An 18,439-nucleotide genomic window follows, 5' to 3' on the forward strand; every position below is an offset into this window, starting at 1 on the left:
AAGTATACCATATAACATATATTTAAAAATAAATTATTAAATATAAATTTAAATAATTTATGTATTAAATTCTAAGAAAAACATTTTAAAATTATTTATCTCGATGAAAATGTCAAGATAGATACTTAAAATTGTTTGGAAAAAATTAATTTTATGTAAAAATTAATTTTAAAACACATATAATTATAAATAAAAAAATTAATACATTCTATGGTTACTTGATTTAAAATAAAGTAAATTTTACTTTGTTACATAAAATAAAGTAGTTTAACGAAATTTTACAATTTAACTCATACAATTTTGTTAAAATGAAGTTTTTTTTAAATAGTTAACTACGAAAAATTTATTAACTTAATGAAAAAAATTATTCACATCAAAAAATATATGTAGTATTTTTTAATAATATTAAAAAATATTATAAATAAAATTAAATAAGATCTATTTATTTATCATTTTACATATAATATATATTATTTTAAATAAAATTTAAAATATTATGAAAAAATGATAATTTAATATATTAAAAAAATTTTATTTTTATTCATTAAATTAATAAAATTCTTCATAATTAATTATTTAAAAAAAACTCATTTTGAAAAACTTAATGCAATATATTTTAAAATTTCATTAAATTATTTTATTTTCTATTTTCTATAAAAAAATAATTTTATTTTATTTTAAATCAAATAATTATAAAATAAAAAAATTATATATATCAATATATTGTATGGAGAAATAAAAAGAAAAATGCATTGAGCACAGGATATTGACCCAGTACATGATAGAAGAAAGGTGCACTTTCTATTGACTTCATGTACTAAAGTGGAATTTCGACGATTGGTTGCTCTTCTTCCTGCTCCGTCTCTCGTCCATGCATTAGAGCTCTACCAGAGGACTTCACTGAATCAGAGAAGAAGAAAAACAGAGGATGCCCAGGCCACAATTTGCCACTCTGATACTTTCTTTCTTCTGTCTTATCAGTTTGTTTTCATGGACCCTACATGCTCAGACCCTACCACCTGCAAGGTACGATGGGTTCGTTTACCATGATCGCCCAGGTGATGCCGACTCCATCCTGATTGAGGCCTTCTATGATCCTGTCTGCCCCGATAGCAGAGACTCATGGCCTCCTCTCAAACAAGCCCTTCGTTACTATGGTTCTCGCACTTCGCTCGTTGTTCACCTCCTTCCATTGCCGTCAGTATCTCTTTCTTGAAAATAGGAAAAAAAATAATTATTTTTGTGCATTTGGTGCTAGTTCTATTTGTTTTATTTAGTGTTGCTGGACTCTGGGGAAATTTTTCTTTTAATTTTAATCTATACCCAAGTCGTGGTTTGCAATTTACAGAGATGCGGAATGTGGGAATTCATGATCCGAAATGCCAAATAGAAAGGGATTAATTAGGATTAAGCGGGAAAAGAAAGTATCAAGGTCTCAATTGGGTTGCTTTTGTTGAAGACCTATTAGCTATTTCCTTGTTCTTTCTATGCTTTATTAGTGTGTTGTAGATCATAAGTGTTGTCCTGTATATTCTTGTGAGATGCTGGTAGCATTTGGCATTTGAAAAGTTGTCCTGAATTCTTAAGAGGGTTCTTGGCTTGTACCACTCCACAGGGGCCAATGGATTCTTTATTTTGCAGGATAAATCCGTGTTCTTATGTGCAGTAGACAGGCTATTTCTCCCTTATTATTAAATTAGAATTTGGAAATCCAAGCCAAATCTATTCCATCCCAATTTTTTATTTAATCTATTTTACTGTGACTGTATAAAGAACTGTAAGATCCATTCGAAATTTGTTATCTAATTTCTTCAGTATGTGTTGCATGTGGAGTTTTGTTTGTGCTCTGGTATTGAAAACATATGCTGAACATCTTTTTTCTTGAATTGATTTATTAACGTTCATTCTGGAAACTGCAGATACCATGACAATGCTTTTGTCGCTTCTCGTGCTTTGCATATTGCAAATCTGCTGAACACTTCTTCTACGTTCCCCTTGTTAGAGCAGTTCTATGAACATCAGGTTAGAATCTCAATAATAGTGGTCTATGTCTCAAGTTTTGGAAGGATAATTACATTTGCTCTCTTAATAAGGGGAAACTAATTGTGGTGTAGCAAGCTGAACATTTTAGATATTGATTCCACCTTTATGGTTTATGCCGGCTCCTTGTCCCTTGTATGCTTAAACATTGTGATATTCTAGAACATTAACATATAGAGGGAAAATTTTACCACAGGCATTGGTCTTTTTCATTTGAACATGTATCTTTAAGGTTAAGGCTTTAACCTTTGTTATGTTCAGATTTTGTTTGTCTGTACATGTTGTGGTTTAATTTGTTTTTACTACTGATCTATTAAATTAGCCCTTGATTTATCTACTACACCTATCTTATGACCAACTTGTCCATTAGTTTTAATTAGTGGAGCTTCCTGTTAGTTTCAATTAGGTGAATTTTAGTTTTTGTTGTTACAGCAATTTGAGTTTTGTCATGTGGACTAACTAGTTCTGTGCTAATATCAGGAGAGGTTCTATAATAATGAAACACACAACTTATCAAGAGCATCTGTCGTAAAAGAAATGGTGAAATTTGCCACGGAAGCAGTTGGGAACTCTTATTATTCTGCAATTGAATCTGGTTTTAATGACAGAAAAACTGATCTTAAAACAAGGGTTTCCTTCAAGGTAAGATGAGATTCAATTAAATTTATGAGGCGGAATGTTGCCATTCACCGGAATTGTTTTCTGCTAATTGCCATTTCTGTTCAACATCTTTGCAAGCTATACAGTCTAGTTTTCATACTTTATTTTCCTCTTACCTCTTAGCATACCATTGATGTTCAATATCTGTATGTGATACAGTATAGTACTTCAAGAGGAGTATTTGGCACTCCTACTTTTTATGTCAATGGATTTGCATTGCCTGATACTGGCTCAACCATAGATTACAATGGCTGGAGAAGTATTATCGACCCGCTGATTAAAGCAAAGAAGGGCAAAAGTGAGGAGACTTTGCATTTCTTACTGTGAATAATTTATGGCAATATATATCATCAGAAGAAAAAAGCATTGTACTATTGGTGTTGAAGTTGTGATAATGCAATAAAACGTTTTCAGTATTTGAAACAGAGAGATGATGTTACTGCTGCTAGCTATTCCTATTCAGAACGAAAGTTCATGCATGAATTCAGCATATGACAATCATGGACCACTGGCTAAGTGAAACTTATATGGATTCACATCCAATGGCTTACCATTTTTGTGTTGAATTCGTGTAGAATAGCATTTTCCTTTTTAAAATGTTTTGTGTTGCTTTTCTTCTATTATTTTCATGTAGATGATTACAATGATAAGATCTAACTCTATCACTAATAAAGTATACTTAATACCTAGTCCAAATGGAAGGATGAAAATTGGGTCTTCAATTAAGTCCTTGCTTGTGAGGGCCTGTTTGAGCTAGACCTGGCAAAGGGCCGAGATTACTATGGATTTTTTTTTTATCTTTTTCATTTTTATAGTATCATATATATATAGTTTATTATTTAAAAAAAAATTATAAGTTTGAAAATATAATACATAAAAATAAATTGTTTTTAATAAAAAATATAATACATTTTTAAATTTTGATTTTTTTATTATATATATTTAAATTTATTAATATATGTTTGAACTTTTATATAAAAATTTGAATTTATAATTTTTAAAACCTAAATGTCAAACTATTTCAACATATAAAAAATATAAAATTAAAATTAAATCAAGAGTAAATAAAAATAGTGAAAAAAAAATAAAAAAAAAAAAACTAACACATCCTAAAAAATATAATACACATTCAATCATCATATTTTTTTTTAATATATAATATACATGTTTAATGTCATTCTTGTATGGATTTATTTAATTATATTTCTTTATTTACCAAACATAATATATACATATCGATGCTGACTGGTCTTATTGGGTATAATTAAATCATATGTTGTTTGAAATTTATAAAAAATAAATAAGGCAAGCGGCTTAGTGATAGTCACTTTAACATTTAAGTAGTATTTTCAAGGATTTTGTGATGGCAATGTAACAATAAAGAATGAATAATGTGTAGATTTATCTGAATAGATATTGAGAGTTTATTTATATAGTGATACGAGACATTCTAACAAGATTTTTGGAATTCCATTAATTAGTGTCAAGTTGTATGCTTCCGTATATTACGAAAACGTACTTTGTTAAGATGATTCTCGGTGATAATCACGCTTGTTGTTTTTTAATGGTTTTTGTTATGTTCATGTCTTTTCGAACTCGTTCTTATTACTTACATGAGCTCTATTTTCATCTGACTTTCTTGTATTTGGGATTAACACATTTTGATTGATATCATATTTTTGCTTTTCAAATTTTACTGTTAAGTATCCGATCCTTATTAAATCAAAGGGATCCAACTCATTAGAGATTGACTTGGATCATAGGATACACTATATCACATATATTTATAAATAAATTGTTAAATATAACTTTGAATAATTTATATATTAAATACTAATAAAAAACATTTCAATATTATTTATCTCCATGAAAATGGCAAGATAGATACTTAAAATTGTTTGGAAAAAAATTAATTTTATGTGTAAAAATTAATTTAAAAATATATATAATTACAAATAAAAAAATTGATATATTCTATGATTACTTGATTTAAAATAAAATAAGTTTTACTTTTGTTACAAAAAATAAAATGGCTTAATAAAATTTTATATAAAATAATTTTTTTAAATAGTTAATTACAAAAAATTTATTAACTTAATAAAAAAATGAAATTTATTTACATAAAAAAATATTATAAATAAAATTTAATGTGATTTATTTATTTATCATTTCATATTTAACATATATTATTTTAATTAAAACTTAAACTATTGTGAAAAAAATGATAATTTAAGCTATGAATTTTTTTCTTAAATTAATAAAATTATTCGTAATTAATTATTTTATAGAAAAAATCATTTTAAAAAGCTTAATGAAATAAATTTTAAAATTTTGTTAAATTATTTTATTTTTTATAATAAAATAATTTTACTTTATTTTAAATTAAATAATTATAAAATAAAAAAATTATATATATCAATATATTCTTAGAAAGGTGTGGAGAAATAAAAAAAAAAATGTATGGAGCACATGATATTGAACCGATACATAACACTTAATAAAGATGCACTTTCTCTTTACTTCACGTACTAAATTGGAATTTCGATGATTGGTTACTTTTCTTCCTGTTCCATCTCTCGTCCATACATTAGAGCTCTACCAGAGAACGTTACTGAACCAGAGAAGAAGAAGAACAGAGGATGCCCAGGCCACAATTTGCCACTCTGATACTTTTTTCCTTCTGTCTTATCAGTTTGTCTTCATGGACCTTACATGCTCAGACCCTTCCACCTGCAAGGTACGATGGGTTCATTTACCAGGACCGCCCAGGTGATACCGACTCCATCCTGATTGAGGCCTTCTATGATCCTGTCTGCCCCGATAGCAGAGACTCATGGCCTCCTCTCAAACAAGCCCTTCATTACTATGGTTCTCGCACTTCGCTCGTTGTTCACCTCCTTCCATTGCCGTCAGTATCTCTTTCTTGAAATTAGAAAAAAAAATTAATTATTTTTGTGCACTTGGTGCTAGTTCTATTTATTTTATTTAGTGTTGCTTGACTCTGGGGAATTTTTTCTTTTAATTTTAATCTATACCCAAGTCGTGGTTTGCAATTTGCAGAGATGCGGAATGTGGGAATTCATGATCCGAAATGCCAAATAGAAAGGGATTAATTAGGATTAAGCGGGAAAAGAAAGTATCAGGGTCTCAATTGGGTTGCTTTCGTTGAAGACGTATTTGCTATTTCCTTGTTCTTTCTATGCTTTATTAGTGTAGTGTAGACTTATGCAAAAGTGTTGTCCTGTATATTCTTGTGAGATGCTGGCAGCATTTGACATTTGAAAAGTTGTCCTGAATTCTTAAGACGGTTCTTGATTTGTACCACTCCACAGGGGCCAATGGATTCTTTATTTTGCAGGATAAATCCGTGTTCTTACGTGCAGTAGACATGCTATTTCTCCCTCATTATTAAGTTAGAATTTGAAAATCCAGGCCAAATATATTCCATCCCAAATTTTTTTTTCTATTTTACTTTGACTGTAAGCATATAAAGAACTATAAGATCCATTAGAAATTTGTTATCTATTTCTTCATTATGCGTTGCATGTGGAGTTTTGTTTGTGCTCTGTTATTGAAAGCATATGCTGAACTTCTTTTTTCTTGAATTGATTTAATAACGTTCATTCTGGAAACTGCAGATACCATGACAATGCTTTTGTCGCTTCTCGTGCTTTGCATATTGCAAATCTGCTGAACACTTCTTCTACGTTCCCCTTGTTAGAGCAGTTCTATGAACATCAGGTTAGAATCTCAATAATAGTGGTCTATGTCTCAAGTTTTGGAAAGATAATTACATTTGCTCTCTTAATAAGGGGAAACTAATTGTGCTGTAGCAACCTGAACATTTTAGACATTGATTCCACCTTTATGGGTTATGCAACTTCTTGTTCATTGTATGCTTAAACATTGTGATATTATAGAACATTAACACATAGAGGGAAAATGTTACCACAGGCATTGGTCTTTTTCATTGAACATGTATCTTTAAGGTTAAGGTTCTGTTTCTGTACATGTTGTCTGATTGGTTTTTACTGCTGATGTATTAAATTAGCCCTTGATTTATCTACTACACCTTTTTTTAGCCAAGTTAGCCATTAGTTTTAATTAGTGGAGCTGCCTGTTAGTTTCAATTAGGTGAATCTAGTTTTTGTTGGTGCAGCAATTTGAGTTTTGTCGTGTGGACTAACTAGTTCTGTGCTAATATCAGGAGAGGTTCTATAATGCTGAAACACACAACTTATCAAGAGCTTCTGTCGTAAAAGAAATAGTGAAACTTGCCACAGAAGCAGTTGGGAACTCTTATTATTCTGCAATTGAATCTGGTTTTAATGACAGAAAAACTGATCTTGAAACAAGGGTTTCCTTCAAGGTAAGATGAGATTCAATTAAATTTATGAGGTGGAATGTTGCCATTCACCTGAATTGTTTCTGGTAATTGCCATTTCTGTTCAACATCTTTGCAAGCTGTATGGTCTAGTTTTCATATTTTATTTTCCTCTTACCTCATAGCATACCATTGATGTTCAATATCTGAATGTGACAGTATAGTACTTCAAGAGGAGTATTTGACACTCCTACTTTTTATGTCAATGGATTTGCATTGCCTGAAGCTGGCTCAGCCATAGATTACAATGGCTGGAGAAGTATCATCGACCCGCTGATTAAAGCAAAGTAGGGCAAAAGTGGGGAGACTTTGCATTTCTTACTGTGAATAACTTATTGCAATGTATATCATCAGAAGAAAAAAGCATTGTACTATTGGTGTTGAAATTGTGGTAATGCAATAAAACATTTTCAGTGTTTGAAACAGAGAGATGATGTTAATGCTGCTAGCTATTCAGAACGAAAGTTCATGCGTGAATTCAGCATATGACAATCATGGACCACTGGCTAAGTGAAACATACATGGATTCACTTCCGATGGTTCACCATTTTATTGTGTTGAATTCGTGTGGAATAGCATTTTCCTTTTTAAAATATTTTGTGTTGCTTTTCTTTTATTATAAATAAATTATTTTTAATAAAAAATAATAATATATTATTATATAGGGTGAGTTATTAAGAGGATTTGGAGCGGGAAGACTTTCTCCCTATCCTATCCCCCGTTAGAGTCAAAGTGGGGTTAGGAAAAATTGATGGGTGTAGGATGAATCAGATTGAGCTTGGGAACAATTGCAATCCCTAGGTCGAAATTGGATCACAAAGTCCTCTAATTTCAATTCAGTATTGTTGATTTTATTTAGTTTCAATTCGATTATATTTTCAATTCTGATTTCCAACAAATTTAATAGTTAAAATTTTTTAAAAAGATAAAAAAATATGATTTAGTTGATTTTGATTTAGTTGAAGTATGATTTTTATCAATCTGTTTTAATTGATTCACTTTCATTTTAAATTGATGATTGAGTTAATCTAGTTTGTATTATTAATGTGAAAAATGCTACCTTAAACATGTAAATTAGAGACTATTAAAAATTATGATTATCTTAGATTTAATATTAATAAAATTATTATTATTATTATTATTATTGACTCTGTCAAAAATTAAATTCAATTCTAAACGAGTCCGTTAACTGCTTGACAAAATAAAAGAACGGAGTGCGAAATGGCATTTCTGTGATTGTATAGGATAAAAAGTGGCGGTCTAAAAAGCCTAACCAGGCACGTTTTGGTGGAGAAAACCGGTTTGAACCGGATGAAAGTAGTTAGTTAAGGGTAGTTTTGGAAGAACGACGCTGGTCTATAAGACGCGAGACATCACAGTCAGCGGTGTGGGGCTTAAAAGAAAAAACGAAGCCGGAGAAGAGGGCTCTGTCTTGGCCGAGCAAACTTATCTACGAATCTTTAAGGTATATCTCTCTCAGTTCCGCCCAAACCCTAGTTTCGATGTTCGTTTCTTCGATTCCTCATGTAAAATCTTGTTCTATTTTCGATTTGTTTTATTAGGTTTTTTCTTTAATATTGCTTTTGTTTTAGTTATTGTATCACTTGTTTGGTAAATTTTCACTGCAGATGGATCGATACCAGAGAGTGGAGAAGCCCAAAGCGGATATAACAATTGACGAGAATGAGATTCGCATTACTAGTCTGGGAAGGATGCGCAGTTACATCTCATATGCCATGAGTCTGCTTCAAGTATGTCCTCTAGACTCTTTTCTTTTTCTGCTTTGTGTTATTTTTTTTCCTTTTTCCATTTTATTGTTGTGATTCTTTGCTTATTTCTGATGCTAATTGATATTGGTAACGATTTGTGGTCTGGGGGAGTAGTATTACTTTGATTGTGTATATACATGACGAGATGGGTTCAAACTTAGAGCTGTACACTGTAATTAAAGGAGTTTGTGAAATTTCAAAGCTAAAAGTAGGATTTTTAAAGCTGCTAGGAGTTTTCTAATCCTGTTACTCCTAAAATAGATGCTGCAGCGGTCTTTTCTCTATGTGGGGCTTTTATGGCTGTTAATGATGTTCATACAATTAATTAATTGAAACCTACGCTTCATTTTAGCAATTCAAATTATGTTTAAGGAACAAGTGTTGCCTATTGTACAAGTTCCTAGAGTGGTAGGTTGAAAGCACTATACTTTTTCTGATTCTTGGTTTAATAGTTTTAGTTGCCTTGATTTTTTGGTCATATTTGTTCTTTTATGCCTATTTTTGAAGGAAAAAGGGTCGAATGAAATTGTATTCAAAGCAATGGGAAGAGCCATCAACAAAACTGTGACTATAGTGGAGTTAATCAAGGTTCTTTTCTGCTTGCTGCACTTAGTAGAAGTTCATCACTGAGCTTCTTACAATTCGATCATTAATGGCAATTTACTCTTTTCTACTTGTAATGCAGAGAAGAATTGTTGGCCTTCATCAGATCACAACAATTGGATCCACGGACATAACTGATACATGGGAGCCTCTTGAGGAAGGCCTACTTCCGTAAGAATAGTTTGGAAAAGAAAATTTCAATGCCTACTGTTCTTTTTTTATGCATGTGGCATTTGTTACTACAATTCTAAGGATGATGCTTTTTTTTTATTTTTTTTTATTTTTTTTTTATCAATGCAGTTTGGAAACCACAAGGCATGTTTCAATGGTTACAGTTACCCTTTCCAAGAAGGAGCTTGATAAATCTGCTGCTGGGTTGAGTTTTTGGAACACTAATATGAACTAGTTTTTTCTTGACCTTCAAATTCTTTCATAGTGCACCTTTTTGAAAAAACCATGTGACAGCATAATTAAGCGGGCTCTGACTTTTGTGATGTGAATTGTGATGTTGATTTTTTGTGATTGTACCAACTGCTGATGTTGTAGCAAGTGAACATAGATTCTAAGTTCACGAGACATTCCTTATTGGTTTTTAGGGACCTTATGCTACACTTTCTGAGTTTTATAGTGTGTTTTTTAGCATACATGTGTATCTAAGAAGTCATGACGTTCTTGTTTACACTGTTTATGTGTCAGCTGGCCTGGAACAGAAAATTAATGCCTTTTAGGTAGTTTAATGCATTTTGGTAGACAATTGAATTTATTGTTAACTCTAAATTTGTTATCATTCATGAACACTGCCTTTTTCAGGTACCAGCCTCCTTTACCTGCAGAACTGGTGAAGGGATCACCAGAATTTGATTATGAAAGAGGTGATGCTTGTTTATGATATATGCACATTCTCATTTATCCAAAATTTGCATTTTTTTATAGTTAAGTTTGTGCTGCAGAGGGCTCACCAAATGGCCGAGGTAAGGGTCGCGGTGGTAGAGGGAGGGCAAGGGGTAGAGGTATGTCTATGTGGGTTTTGATCTTATGCTTTTATTTAAAATTTTCAATTAATATATGATTGTGTGGGTTTATTGCTGTGGAACCAGCAATTAGTGAGCTTGCTTTGCACTTAAACCTAGCTCGCTTTCTTGGTGTGTTAATTTAGTTCTTGCTAACTATGTTCTTTTTTCATTTATTTAAAGTATGATCTTGTTTAACATTAGTGGTTGTTTTATAGCATTCCATTATTGGGAGTTTCTTTTGTACTGTAAATTCAAGAAATATTTGCTAATTTGAAATCTGTGTTGATGGAAGCTTCAAATAAAAAGACAAGGGTTTAGGTATCCTGACTTTTCATTATTGATTTTTCAATTCTTGCTTCAGGAAATGGATTTGTTGCCGAGTATGAAGATGGTGGTTGGGATCGCAACAGGGGCCAAGGTAGGGGTAGGGGTAGGGGTAGAGGTAGAGGAAGAGGACGTAGTTCACGTGGCCGTGGGAGAGTATACAATGGACCTCCTAATGACGTGCAGCAAGATGGAGGCTACAACTATGATGCACCTGCTCAAGCCCGTGGTATGTCCCCCCTTCCTCCCTTCCCTTCTTTTTTTAACCTGTGATTAATATTGGTTTACATTTTTGTAGGTGTTTATAGGATAGCTTCTAGTGCATGCTTCAGAGTCTAGACTTAATCCTTTTTATACAGCTTGCCTGCTTCATTATTGGATTTTCCTGGAATGTCAAAGCACAGATTTATATTATTTGAACAAAATTCTCCTTAATCAATATGATGCTTCTAAAAAGGCAATCTTTACAACTGTCATGCTAGTGGTGCAAGAATAGCAAGTGACATCAAGGCAATTGTTTTAATAAACTATTTTTCTACTGTTAATTCATGTATAACTTATTCATTGATTGTAATACCTATTTGCACAAGATTCATTGATGCTTGCAACTGATGTAGATGGGATGCATGTTATTTTTTAACTATTGTTGCAATAGTTGATATTTGTTATGGAGAGCTGGTTGGTGGTTGCTATCTTCTTCGTTGTTAGAATTTCAAGATGTGACTCACGCCATTAGATTTGTCCAAGCACCACCTTTTTGACAATTATTTATGTGGAATTATATATGTGGTTTGTTGAAAGTTGATCATGATCTATTATGTTGTAGGCCGTGGCCGTGGAAGGGGCCGTGGATTTAGATCAACTGGGCAGATCCAGGTGGCTGCATGAGGTGCTCTTTCAGCTTCCCTTTAAATGCCGTGCTGTTGACTATGTTTGATGCCTTCTCCAATATCATATTTATCATATTTTATTAACCCCTTCACAAATTTCCCCGTTTGTCCGAATTAGGAGTTTGTAGGCTTAGGACACATGTAACCCTGTAGACTAATCTTTGTAGCTTGTAACTGTTGCCTTGGGGCACTTTAGGTGTAGGTGTGCTGCTTGAAGCCTTGAACTATTGTAACTGTTTTTATTTCTTTTGAGCTGTGCATTGTTTTATTTTTCTGTTTGGTTCATTTTGGTTAATTAGTGCTTAATTATTTCCCCTTTTGATTCTATGATGCTTAATTAGTGCTTGATTCCATTTCTTGAAATCTCCAAAGGGCAATCCCCTTATATTAGTCAAAAACTCAATGATAAATTGCTAATCAAAGTGAGCCTATCCTAATATAAGAATAATAATAACAAAAAAAAAAAAAAAAGAGGTTTCAAAGGAGTTTTGGCAAGTATGTAGTATTTATTTGGAACAAGTAGTATTTATTTGGAAGAAAAATAAAATAATATATAAACAGTTAATAAGATGAAAGTATTTTTATTATTTTAAATTTTAAAAATTCAATTTATTTTTATTGGAGTAGTTTTCAATTTCATGGCTGCGAGGTCCGCTATAAAATGAAATAATTTTTTTTAAAATTTACAATATTATTTTTAAAATCTCTCTCTCTTTGCTTTGAACAAATTATTACCCAACTAATTAAAATGACTAAAGAAGGATACCAGTACAAATCTTCTCTGATAATCTTGCTGCCTAGTGCCTGGTTCCTCAAGTAGGAATGTTTAGCTTCCCAAATTATGCACCGGTCTTTCCTCTAATTCTAGCTTATAGCTGTATGCTGGTATAGATATGCATTTGGCAGAGATGGTTCAAGATGTGGAGGTGAAAGATAATCAAACTCATTGGCATTTTGTTTCCTCAGCTGTTCCTTCAACTCTACACCTTAAGTGTCAAAAAGAGTATCAGTTCAATTTTTACGGAGCTTCTAAGCTCTTTTTTTTTTTTTTCATAAAATTTCATTGCATTTGATGAAGGAGATAGCTTTGGCAAACAGCTTGTGTGCTTCATCTGACGATCGGGCTGGGGAGGAAGCTAACGGCACTGGTGCTCTCTGCATTTCTCAATTTCACTCTTGTGCCTGGTTCTCACTCTGAGGTCCATGTCTGACTGTCTGCTTATCTTCCTAAGGTACATTTGCCCGTTCATTTTTTTTTAACTATTTCGGAAGTTGCAATCTCTATAGATGTTTATCGATGGACTTTGTGTAAATTAATTTTGTTAATCAAGGGTTGTTGATTGCGTTTATGTGACCTTCCCTCCTACTGCATTTGGCACATGACTTGGGGTTGTTAGACCCACTATGTTGTTGTGGAATGCTATTTGGTTTGATTTTGAGAGATGTTTTTGTCGTGATTCATAATAAAAAAAGTCAGGTTTTTAGATGCGAAACTGATTTAATTTTTTTTTTAAATAAAGATGATTAAGTTAAGGTTTTAGCTCTGAGATTCTGGCATATATAATTCAGTGCTTAATGAACTTTTCAAATTATGTTAGGGTCTGTTTTGATATATGGATTTAGGTTTAAGCCTTAGGTGTCATTTGATCAAATTTAAAATGTGTAGACTGTTCCATAAGTTTGGATTTAACTCGATTTTTGCCCAGTTCCAATTCAACGCAATTTTGGGTTCGGTGGTTTTAGTCTTCACTCAATTTGGTTTTGGTTCAACCTGTTTTTGGTTTTGATTTTCGATTTTGGCTCGTTTTCAGTTCAATTCCCACTTAGTTCAAATTTCAATTCTGATTCAACCTGGTTTTGATTAACCCTAAACGATTCCCACCTGATTTCCCATCCAGTTTGGCTTCAATTCAGCGTGGTTCTAGTTTCAGTTTTGATTTCAGTTCTGATCCAATTTCGATTCAGTCTGATTCTTTTTTCGGTTTTTATTTTTAGTTCAATCTGGTTCCCAGGCAACATGCCAAACTAGTTCCAGTCCATTTCCGCTTCAGGTTTGTGGGAGTAGGATGACAGTTTTACAATTTTGGTTCAGGTTTAGTCTGAGTTCAATCCTCATTTTGGTTTGAGGGTTTTTTAGGGTTAGAATCATTTTGGTTTGATTTTTGGATTGATTTTAGTTTTGAATTACACAAATTATTTTTTTTTTTTGTGAAGCCAATTATTAAATGAAAAAAATTGTTTTTTTTTTTTTTTACTTTACAGAAAAAAAGTTCTGCTTGCAAAAAATTTAAATAAAACAAATTATATTTTGATTGTGTAATTTTAAAAATGAAAAAAAAAAACTGCATGCAAATGATTGGCTGGGCTCATCTTGGTCTAGTTCTTGGCCCAACCTGGCCTATGGCTAGGCAGTCCCGACCATGACTTGATCTGACTTTGGAATCAGTCAAATCGGGACCAGAATTGGTCAGTGGTTCATGGGCGTGATCTGGACTGAAACCAGGACCTCAGGGACTGGGCTCCGTCCTCATTTCTGAGTTCTGTCCCATAAACCAAACTGAGCTGAAATCGGTGGTTTGGTCCTGTTTGAACCCCTTTTTTTTTAAAATAAAAAATTAAAAATAAAAATTTGAAACTTTGGATTTAAAATTTTGAAACTTTGGATTAACTCAAATCTAATGAAAGCCAAAATCAGAACAAGATGGAAACTGGAATCGACCATGGACAGTCCTATTTAAGTTTATTAGTTTCGCGGATCAGAATCTGATTGAAATTGACTTGTTGTCAGGGCTATGTCCAGGCTTATGGTGAATCTCTAGGACCTCTAGGGAATGGTTACAAATTACGGCCGTTATGTAACGTAATGGCTGTTATATATAGGTTTTGGAAGGGCCTATGCGATACACCGTTATTTACTGGCAAATATGGAATTGCAGGTGTAATGGCTGTTATTTACCGTTACGTAATAGTAATGGCCATTACTTTAATTATACCTCTGCTGCAATCATGCGGAAACAGTATTATTTTTCTTCTCTTTTCTTTGTTTGAGTATCATCTTTTCCACAGCTACTATATCTCTCATATTCTATCAAATTTTCACTCAAATTTCTCCTTTATTCTACAAAATCTCTCCCTTATTGTTTATTAAGCTAAGACCATCATTAAATATCTCTGTTCTACGTACATTATTGTTTAATGCTAATAATGTCTAAATATGATAGATTTAATATCTTTAGTTGATGTATTTGTGCTTATTATATTGTTGTGTATCATAGTTTTACTTGTATCTACGAATATATAGTCATTTATGAACTTTGCAAATTTTTCAAAAAAATTTGCACAGTTCCAAGCTATTATTATTGCGTTATGGCCATTATAGGCATGTTTCCGGACCGTGACCATGATTTGAAACCATGCCCCTGAGAAATAGTACAATTATTTAGTTCACTTCAAAATGAAATATGGATTGGTTTTTGGGTACCGAGTTTGACTGAGTTGATTTTGGTTCGATTCTGATTTCAAATGAGGACAGTGGTTGCTTAAATTTGGAAATTCAGTGGCTTGTATGTGACATAACTATGATGATGCAGGAAACACTTTTGAGCCTATGTGATCAAGCAAAATTGAGGTCTAGATCACTGTGACTTGGAGCAGACTCAAATCAGCAGGCATTGCTTTGCAGTTCCAGGCTCTTCTTAGGAATTAGGATGTGCCTTTTGGATTATTTTTCTAATTTCTATTAATAAATAAGTTTTGTGTTTTTAACTGATCTATCTTGAAATTAAATGGGAAATGCTAACATTTACAATTTTTGTTGGATGGTTAAATTAGAAATTTACTTAATGAATAATTGCATTTTAGTTTCCAATTGAGCTAGGTTTCCAAAAATCATTTTTGGTTGGAATGTGTTCTTTCCTTTCTGAAGCTCCCCTCTGTGCTTTTATTATTGAAATGCGTTGATGTAAATTATTTGTAATCTGTCAAGTTCTGGATATCTTCTGTGCGGTGCCTATTATTTGGTTGTTTTTCCCGACTCTATCTTCTGTATTCTTATTTGCTTTCTGTTGATCCCATTCTTGGGTCATTGTAGTTTTGTTTCTTAATATTGAACATGGCTATACCTTTTTGTCAAATGAACGTCTGAAGTCAAATGTGCTCATTTCAGTTTTGACTGTACTTATTTTATCTTGGAAAGATTCAGACAATTCAGTTGGATTATACGGATGTAAATGAAAGTCTTTTGCATGCATCTTGTAAAGGTCTGGTCTGATTCCAATGTAACAAGTGGCCTTTACTTGGTTCGTTTACCGTTGGGGGAAATAGTAGGCCATACTTTGAGCTTACAGCCTTGTTTGGCATTGAGTTCCAGAGTCTAAAACTGCTTTTCTGAATAAAATTACTGATTTAGATGCTGTTGAGAGAAGCAGTTTGGAAAAAACTATTTTATTATTTTAGTATTTTTATGATTAAAACTGATTAAATTTAATTTTTAATTATTTTTTAACACTCTAATTAATATATTTAAAAAAGTGATTTTCTCAACAACAGTTTCAACAGCAATGCTAAATAGGTCCTATATATGTGAGTGCAACTGAATTATTCTTGATCTATGGCCTATTTCTTGGTCAGTTAGAAAGCCATGCTTTATTTCAGTTGCTTGTATTTTCTTTGTGAATGACTATCTGATTAATCTCTGAGGCTGTACGGATTAATGACCTAGGACTATCAGAAGAGTTTGCTGAAACTTACAGTATAGACAGAACACACATAATGTCATTAGGACTGGGTTCTGCAACGCCAGCATTTCTCGTTCTCCATCTCACCTTGATGATGTCGCTAAAAGGTTGAGATTGGACTCTGCAAACCGGTTGCAGGTTCTGAAAGCATTGCAGCGAAGGCTAGATGGTGCACTAGATGGTGCAATTGATGCCGCATTAGGTCATGCAAATGGGTGGATGGTGTCTAAGGAGACTGGAGACATTTGCTCCACAAATGAGCATCAAATTGCCTATAACTCTAGAATTGTTTTGTGCCTCGACATGCACAACAAGGCTGTTCGGCTTTGCGGGTCCCACCAAATATACAGAAGGAAAGTGTCAACAAGAAAGAACGGCAGCAACAGGTGCAAAAACTTGCAAAACATATTTGTAGAAGGGGATGATGATAATGATGATGATTTTTAAGTACGGTACATTGTTTTTCTGGCTGCGTATCCTAATACTCCATTACCTTTTCCCCTCATTTGAAAGTTTGCCAGCTCAATACCGTTTCCCATTGGAAATATTCATGTAACAATGAAGAAATCTTACCGGGGGGATTCATTTTGCAATCTTTATCATCAAAGGCTCTACCTATATGCATGGTCCTTTCATTAATCACTAACTACTTAGAAGTTGCACTTGGGTGAGTTTTAGGGAGTAAAGTAGTTGCTGATAAGCATTCTAGCCAATGCTTATGTTGATAGTTGGTGATAGATAGGTGATAATCGATAGCTGATGATAGCTGTTTTATGTTAAGTGTTTGGTAAAATTATATTTAGCTGTTGCTGTTGATATGTGAAATGACTAATAAGGGTATATATCATATAATTTATTTTATTATTTAAATAAATATAAAATTATAAATTTATTACATTATATTAAATATATAATTATTAAATTAATATATTATATTATTTAAATAAATATATAATTATTAATCTTTTATATTATATCATTTATTTTATTATTGAAATAAGAAAATAATTATTTTTTAAGATAATTAAATAATTTTAAAAATATAAATAAAATAATAAAATAATTATTATTGTTAATAGAAAAATTTATAATTAATTTTAAGTTTTTAGATATAAATAAATATTTTATATTTTATGTTATTAATAAAAAAATATTTTATCAAAATTAAAATTAGTTAATTAAAATGTTAAAATTTAAAATGAAAAAATAAAAATATTAATAATATTAATTTTCTAGTTAAATAAAAAAGGATAATATAGTCAAAATAAAAAATAAAACCAAATCATTTATCACCGATGAGAAATGTCTAAAAATAGAGTCGAGTGATGGGTATCATATCACTTGCCCATCATTTCTATTTTTTGAGCTTGCCAAACACTATAGTTCACATGTTTGGGTGTCTATCAGCTATCAGCTGCACCCAACAGGTAAACCAAACACCCCCTTAATTTCTTTGCTTTGACCAACTGTTGAGGTTCTATGGGGCGAAAGATTGGATGAAATTAGTTTAATGGTTTTAACAGGGTCAGGGCATATAGACCGGCTATGATTCGGTTTGGAGCCCAATCTATACCAGAATTGGACTGTTCAAACTTTGAAATCGGTTAAAATTGATTTTCAATTTGGTTGATTTAATTAAAATTGAATTGAGTTGGATAGAAAATCAAATTAAGGGAGATCTTACGATGTAATTCCCCTGAACTTGAACTGGAATTGGTGGTCATTTATGCAATTCTCTGTTCTGTTATCAGATTTGTTAAATATGCTGAATTTGTGTTAGCTACATGTGTAGAGATTGTTGCTTTTTCTGGTAAGAACTATATTACCTGTAAGCCTAATTCGAGTCAAGGGATCGCTCAATACTCAGGGGGTGTTTGATTTACCTGTTGAGTGCAGCGGATAGCTGATAGACACCCAAACAGGTAAATTGTGGTGTTTGGCAAGTTTAAAAATAAACCGATAAATGGCAATCGATATGATAATCATTTCATCAGCTGATAGCTGATCTGGTTTTATTTTT

The 18,439-nt window shown here is 32.1% G+C and overlaps 3 protein-coding genes and 1 pseudogene across 10 annotated transcripts; all 4 read left to right on the plus strand.

Moving 5' to 3' along the window:
* Positions 1-742: 742 nt before the first annotated feature.
* On the plus strand, positions 743-3,125 carry LOC110650467 (uncharacterized). The gene is made up of 4 exons (XM_021805433.2): positions 743-1,197; positions 1,920-2,022; positions 2,521-2,682; positions 2,860-3,125. Exons 1-4 carry the CDS (start codon positions 929-931, stop codon positions 3,025-3,027), a joined length of 702 nt encoding a protein of 233 aa, XP_021661125.2. The 5' UTR covers positions 743-928; the 3' UTR covers positions 3,028-3,125.
* A 2,117-nt stretch (positions 3,126-5,242) lies between these two features.
* LOC110650468 (uncharacterized) lies at positions 5,243-7,509 on the plus strand. Its single transcript, XM_021805434.2, has 4 exons — positions 5,243-5,608; positions 6,339-6,441; positions 6,908-7,069; positions 7,244-7,509. The coding sequence occupies exons 1-4, from the start codon at positions 5,340-5,342 to the stop codon at positions 7,373-7,375; spliced, it is 666 nt and encodes a 221-aa protein (XP_021661126.2). The 5' UTR covers positions 5,243-5,339; the 3' UTR covers positions 7,376-7,509.
* An 875-nt stretch (positions 7,510-8,384) lies between these two features.
* On the plus strand, positions 8,385-15,555 carry LOC110650466 (uncharacterized). 8 transcript variants are annotated; one of them, XR_002493955.2, is made up of 11 exons: positions 8,385-8,549; positions 8,713-8,835; positions 9,361-9,441; positions 9,539-9,627; positions 9,757-9,831; positions 10,267-10,328; positions 10,407-10,466; positions 10,831-11,022; positions 11,620-11,682; positions 12,762-12,915; positions 15,274-15,555. XR_002493955.2 is itself a non-coding variant. In XM_021805431.2 (10 exons), exons 2-9 carry the CDS (start codon positions 8,713-8,715, stop codon positions 11,679-11,681), a joined length of 744 nt encoding a protein of 247 aa, XP_021661123.2. In that variant the 5' UTR covers positions 8,385-8,549; the 3' UTR covers position 11,682; positions 12,762-12,916. The 8 variants fall into 8 exon arrangements, 5 of the variants coding, with proteins under 5 accessions (XP_021661123.2, XP_021661124.2, XP_057987629.1 ...); XR_002493956.2 differs by having other exon boundaries at positions 12,769-12,915; XR_002493957.2 differs by having other exon boundaries at positions 12,782-12,915.
* Positions 12,577-17,083, plus strand: LOC131171085 (26S proteasome non-ATPase regulatory subunit 3 homolog A-like; annotated as a pseudogene).
* The last annotated feature ends 1,356 nt before the right edge of the window (positions 17,084-18,439 follow it).

Source organism: Hevea brasiliensis, chromosome 2, assembly GCF_030052815.1.
Source record: "Hevea brasiliensis isolate MT/VB/25A 57/8 chromosome 2, ASM3005281v1, whole genome shotgun sequence".
NCBI lineage: Eukaryota > Viridiplantae > Streptophyta > Magnoliopsida > Malpighiales > Euphorbiaceae > Hevea > Hevea brasiliensis.

Excerpts from the sequence above, each read along its gene's own strand:
- LOC110650468 (XM_021805434.2), top strand. The coding sequence starts at position 5,340 with ATGCCCAGGCCACAATTTGCCACTCTGATACTTTTTTCCTTCTGTCTT. Across the intron at positions 5,609-6,338 it reads GTTCACCTCCTTCCATTGCC|ATACCATGACAATGCTTTTG; the intron begins GTCAGTATCTCT and ends TGGAAACTGCAG. Across the intron at positions 7,070-7,243 it reads AAACAAGGGTTTCCTTCAAG|TATAGTACTTCAAGAGGAGT; the intron begins GTAAGATGAGAT and ends TGAATGTGACAG.
- LOC110650467 (XM_021805433.2), top strand. The coding sequence starts at position 929 with ATGCCCAGGCCACAATTTGCCACTCTGATACTTTCTTTCTTCTGTCTT. Across the intron at positions 1,198-1,919 it reads GTTCACCTCCTTCCATTGCC|ATACCATGACAATGCTTTTG; the intron begins GTCAGTATCTCT and ends TGGAAACTGCAG. Across the intron at positions 2,023-2,520 it reads AGCAGTTCTATGAACATCAG|GAGAGGTTCTATAATAATGA; the intron begins GTTAGAATCTCA and ends TGCTAATATCAG.
- LOC110650466 (XM_021805431.2), top strand. The coding sequence starts at position 8,713 with ATGGATCGATACCAGAGAGTGGAGAAGCCCAAAGCGGATATAACAATT. Across the intron at positions 10,467-10,830 it reads AGGGAGGGCAAGGGGTAGAG|GAAATGGATTTGTTGCCGAG; the intron begins GTATGTCTATGT and ends TTCTTGCTTCAG. Across the intron at positions 11,023-11,619 it reads TGCACCTGCTCAAGCCCGTG|GCCGTGGCCGTGGAAGGGGC; the intron begins GTATGTCCCCCC and ends ATTATGTTGTAG.